At 39.1% G+C, this 5365-nt stretch overlaps 2 protein-coding genes across 2 annotated transcripts in view; one reads left to right on the top strand and one right to left on the bottom strand.

The window, feature by feature from the left end:
- Positions 1–2546: 2546 nt before the first annotated feature.
- Positions 2547–3355, bottom strand: SARC_03745 (hypothetical protein). The gene has a single exon (XM_014302462.1). The coding sequence runs from the start codon at positions 3029–3031 to the stop codon at positions 2738–2740; it is 294 nt and encodes a 97-aa protein (XP_014157937.1). The 5' UTR covers positions 3032–3355; the 3' UTR covers positions 2547–2737.
- Positions 3356–4536: 1181 nt separating this feature from the next.
- Positions 4537–5365, top strand: part of SARC_03744 (hypothetical protein) — a 12383-nt gene continuing 11554 nt past the window's right edge. Inside the window, exon 1 of the mRNA XM_014302461.1 lies at positions 4537–5155. Coding sequence (XP_014157936.1) covers positions 4652–5155 — 504 coding nt within the window. The 5' untranslated portion in view covers positions 4537–4651. The remainder of the gene's footprint in view (positions 5156–5365) is intronic.

Here is a 5365-nt window from a genome sequence, read left to right as displayed (position 1 = left end):
GTTGTTCAATCATATCCACACAAACCTGATAGTACCACTGCACACCAGCAAGGGCTATATCCCTGGCCTGCAACTCGACATGGCGCATGGTGTTTGTAGTCAGCATGCCCTGCGTGCCCGTGAGTTCGTATACACTGGTATTCTTGGCATTCATCTGCACACTCACATCCTTCACCTCCATGTATGCCATGTGCAGCTCATTCATTGATGAACTCGGTGAAATTGTGCCATCGATTCTGGGTGAAGCGGCTGAGCTTATAGATAGCCCTGAAGACACAGAGATGGTTATGGGAAGGTTATCGCTGCCCTCATTTTTCACTACTAATGAGGTTGGCTCTGCCATACTTGCGAGGTTAAGCTTTGCTATAGTTTGCTTGTGATAGTAGTCTCAATATGTTGTATGTACACGCTAATATGTTGCTATAAATATGTGTGGTAGTTATTAGAGAGACAGCCCAGATCAAAATGGTATATATAATACGGCTTTGATTTCGTTGGTATTTTTACCAAATACAGTGCAAATTGAGAAAATCGATGACACATAGTTTCTAAAAATCAGTCAGTGTGAAATCCCAAATCAGGATTTCCAACACGTCCACTGATTGGTGGGCGGTGGTAATCAGTGACATCAGCCGGAGTTGCCAGCTCCGCCGCACCAACAAGTTTCTCAGTTCCAAGTTTGCTTTCGATCAATTCCATGAGTACTCGGTGTATCGGGTGTGTGTAAATACTAAATAGTCAGTACTTTGGAGAGATGCGTTTATTCTCTTCAAAAAAGTACTTTTTAAAATAAGGTCCAGATATTCTGGCACCGGTGTTATCTTTTCATTACCCTTGACACATGCTTCCATTTTAAAAGGATGTAAGCCTGATTCTGATCGCTAGCTTGAAATTATGCATCCGTCGTTGTCCAAGGTTAAATATTAAGGAAGGTTAAATATAGTAGAACTAGTTAGAAGTTGGGTTGTATGTGATAAAATGGCAGTCTTCAGTTCGACCCGAACAAAATCTGGACTCCTTTTATGGTCACGATTGGGTCGAGACGTACTACATTCGTAGGCATTGATGACAAACTGCAATAGATACATATTCTGTTGCAAGTGAGATCTATCCGACAGATGCGAGTGATGAAATATATACAATTCAAAATAAAATACAACTGATCATTGTATCAATAATCGATATACACTCATAGGCATATATACCCAATACTAATCGACATATATACCCACGGGATACCTATGGGTAGCACTATACGTAAGCGTATGAGGAAATGTCGGTACTTGCATAGGACAAGTACACGCCTTGTAGTTCTCGCATTTGACAAATTTAAAGCGCTATTTAGATCGTACTATACATCTGAATTATACGCAGATGCGTACTTTAATGTCTGTCCGACCACATAAATGAATGCACATAAGATTTCAATGTGGTCTTACTTTAAAAATTTGATTGCCAACTTGTAAGGACAGTGAACACCGAGGTGTATTGCCCACCACTGAGTTTGAGTACCCGAGGCACACGGGCAATAGAGTCTTTGCGAGTATGTTCCTAAAGTTTACATTTCTCCCGTTTATATTCGAAAATGTATATCAAGACGGCAATAGCTAACGTGCTGTTCATATTTAAAAGTGTACACCAAGACGGCAATATATTGAGAGTAATGTGATGTTTATATTCAGAAGTGTGTATTAAGACTGTAATAGCTTGAGAGTAACGTATTGTTTATATCCAAAAGTACGTAACAAGACGGCAATAGCTTGAGAAATACATTCATACATAATAAAAAGCATACAAAATAAGACGATGTACTCATTTATATCTCGATTTCACATAACTCGTAATTATTGATTTCATTTATGGTGGTATGGCAAATCTCTAGCTTCATCCAAACGCAGCATCTCTAGTTTATTTAGTTTGCCATGTCTGGTCTTTGTAGAGGGTCTCACAAGCATACGCAAGCAATCGGCCATGTCTATGGCACTGAATTTTAGTAACAGTTGTAAACTTTGTAGTATCCAAACGTAATGAGGTTCCAAGTCCTGTCGTGTGTACACCGCAAGTTGAACTTCAGGCACCGATATATTTCTGATAATCCCTTTGCATCTTTATCTGCACGAGATAAAATAAATACGCCATTGACTACAGTTCCTTCCTTCTTGCCATACATGAGACTATCCACGATTAAATATCAGTCACCGCAATGAAAATCTATGACCAAAAAGATTCACTAGAAAGTATAATACTTATACAATTCTTAGCATATTCAATCAAAAGGTAATACTTATTGTGCAACTTTAGTATATTCAATTCATCCTTCTATTATAGGAATGAAGTGGTGTTCAATAGTGTGTGTTATGCGTTTATATGGACATCGCTCTATTGCATGAACCTATTCCTTACAAGCTCAGCGCCATGAACAAAAACAAATGAACGAATGCGACCAAACCGATTGAAATTAGGCTATTGATAATCCGAAAGACGAGTACTAACCACACACGTGTACTAACCGCTATAACACTTTTCAATACATTATACCAAAGAAAGTGAATGATTCTATGATTTATTTTTGTACATAATCACAGACTAAATGTACATAAATACTGAAAAGTGTCGCGTCGTCCAGCTTCCACGAACAGATTTCCAGGTTTCTATGATCACATGGAAGTGCACTTTTACCCTCCAGTATGTTGCTAATGCAACTCCAAGATAGAAATTGCGGACTAGATGGCATTGTTCAAGAACGGGCCTTGACATGCTGGCCACTGTCCTTTGCCTGAGGAATACTCTCGGAAAGAAGTCTGCGCTTACGTCTTCTATCCTGTCTCTTCACATAGGTGAACTCGGGCCAAGGTCCGCTTTTCTCAGCCCATTTCTGTGGGCTTTCACCGGTGCGGTTGTCGGCATTATTTACTTCAAGTTGCGCCCCGGATACCGGTATTCCAAGGTCCGCGAGAGATTGTGCAGGCATTGCCGAGGCGATAGTTGCTAGTGCAGCTACCACGCATGATAATAATAACTTGGCGTGCATTTTACCTTCTGTGTCGCAATTGAAATTTTCTGATGTCTCCAATAGATTAAATGTAGTGTAGTCAAGTTTGTTTCGTGTACTAGTTTGTTGTAGACGATTCTGTTGTGTTCAAGATGATAATGATAGGAACTTGAAATATTTTGTGTCCTATATACACAGTGAAATAAACAAACTTTGATAGGTTTCACTATCAAATACTGTTTCACCATCAAATACTAAGTGTCAGATACAAAGATAACACGGTTGCACCCCAAGATAACCGCCCTTACTGATTAGAGTAGGAAATAAAACCGCTACTAGTCTGGACTCATGGAATGCAGTGCAGAAAATCTACGAAGGTATCGGAATACATACGATCAGAATTACGAAAGCAAACTGAAGCTTCCTTCTTGGGTAAGCCAATAGAACAGTCCATCTACACAACAAGCGATGAGCGCTCACGGGGAATCGATGTTTGGTTTGCCGATGTGAGGGCAGATGAGGGCTAAAAAATGAAGATGCTATACGCCATTGGACTATATTTTACACGGGCCGGACGCCATATTTCATCCGCTGCTGAAGCTTGAATAAAGCCACATAAATGCTAATGCGCTAGTATGCTGGGATGGTAAACAGATTTATCGGTAAAAGGTTATTTTTACCAGCCTGTGAAAGTGTGAATACACATTGTGTAAAAAATATATCCATTATCGGGTAGGAGTGATACACTACTAATGTTGGTAAATATGTAAATATCCTGTCGCATGAAATATATTTTAAATATATTTTTATACATTTTGTTTTGTTTTTCAATTGTTATGTTTTTATTCCTATGTCTGCCTATATTATTATTATATGATGAGCAAGATTATGATGAGTTTGTTTTCGTTAAAAAATAGATTGTTGTTGTTTTTCAAACGACCGACCACCGAGTATTTTAAACATTTGACTGTCTGATTGGTGATGCTTTTTTATAAATACTTGAAGGCCCACACTGGGCCCACTCCTAAACTCCATATAAAGTAAAATAGCCAATAATAACATGGTTACTGGGTACACACTTGCTCCATACTGTATTTTACAGTATGAAACGGGTATACTGTTTAACCCTCTATAATCTAAATGAAGCAGAAAATTGGTACGAAATAACGATTTATTTTATCATCAGTTACAAAATAGATAAATATAAGAAAAGCGCCTAGACCGGTCGTGATGACTACTAAAATACATACGAATGAAAAATATAAATATTTACATTTCTAAAAATAAATAAAAACGGGCTGTGCATGTATTTATAATTTAGAGGGCTATGCTTTGAAATGCTGAAATTGTATTTTGGACAAAATCAAATAACCCTATAACCCAAGAAAATCAATGACGCAGTCACGTGCGTAAAAATGGTTATCAGCTTTATCACAATCACATCGACGAGGTGTGCAGGATCGCATACGCACGGCAGACCACATCTGCACGTACTGACGTCCTTAGCATACGACTACAAGTTGTTCCAGCGTAGACTATCACATGAATATTATAGTGCCATATAATCACAAGGCTTTAATAAAACTGCAGAGTTCACTTTTAAAGGCTTGTGCTATATAGTAGTCAGTACTATAGATATAACCAAAGTCAGAGAACAGTATGGGCGTAAGAAAATCGTCTGCAGGAGCAGGCAAGACTAAAGATGGGCCCGGAGGAGGTGGTCTCAAGAAAAAGGGCACTGCAGCAAAGAAAAAGCCGTCGCAAAAGGGGAAGAAAGGGGGTGCCGCACCCGGCGATCAATTAGATCCATACATTCAGCCGACGTCCAATAAGTCCAAGAAAACCGCGGCAGAGAAGAAACATGCGGCAATGTATGTAAGCATACCGGCTGTCACTGCTGATGGGAGTGAGGATGATTCAGAGCAGGATGATAATATGGAGGGGTTAGAGGAATTAGATATAAAGCAAACTCGGTTTCTGGCGAATTTGGATGCAAAGGCTCTGAGTGTAAGACGAGACGTTCTCAATGAAAAGGAAAGAGAGAGCAAAGAAAAACAAGATGTAGATGCCATCCACGCCAAAGTGAGAGCCGCTCAAATGGCCATGGATGTCCACAACGACAGTGTGGGCGTGCGAGACAATGCAGCCAGCAAGAAGCGCAAGGTATATACTTTGCAAATACCTTTCACTTGTACTTTCGGATGAGAACAGAATATACGGAGTATGTATTGATCTGTGTTCGTGGTGAGTAATTGGTATACTACTGATGACCGTGATCATTTATGTTATAGGTGTATGTACCTGTGTACTATATGTTCGATTAGCACGTATATATATATATATATATATATATATATATATATATACTATATA

Source organism: Sphaeroforma arctica (assembly GCF_001186125.1).
Source record: "Sphaeroforma arctica JP610 unplaced genomic scaffold supercont1.197, whole genome shotgun sequence".
Lineage (NCBI taxonomy): Eukaryota > Ichthyosporea > Ichthyophonida > Sphaeroforma > Sphaeroforma arctica.
Note: the sequence above shows the minus strand (reverse complement) of the source record. Positions and strands in the feature narration are given on the sequence as shown.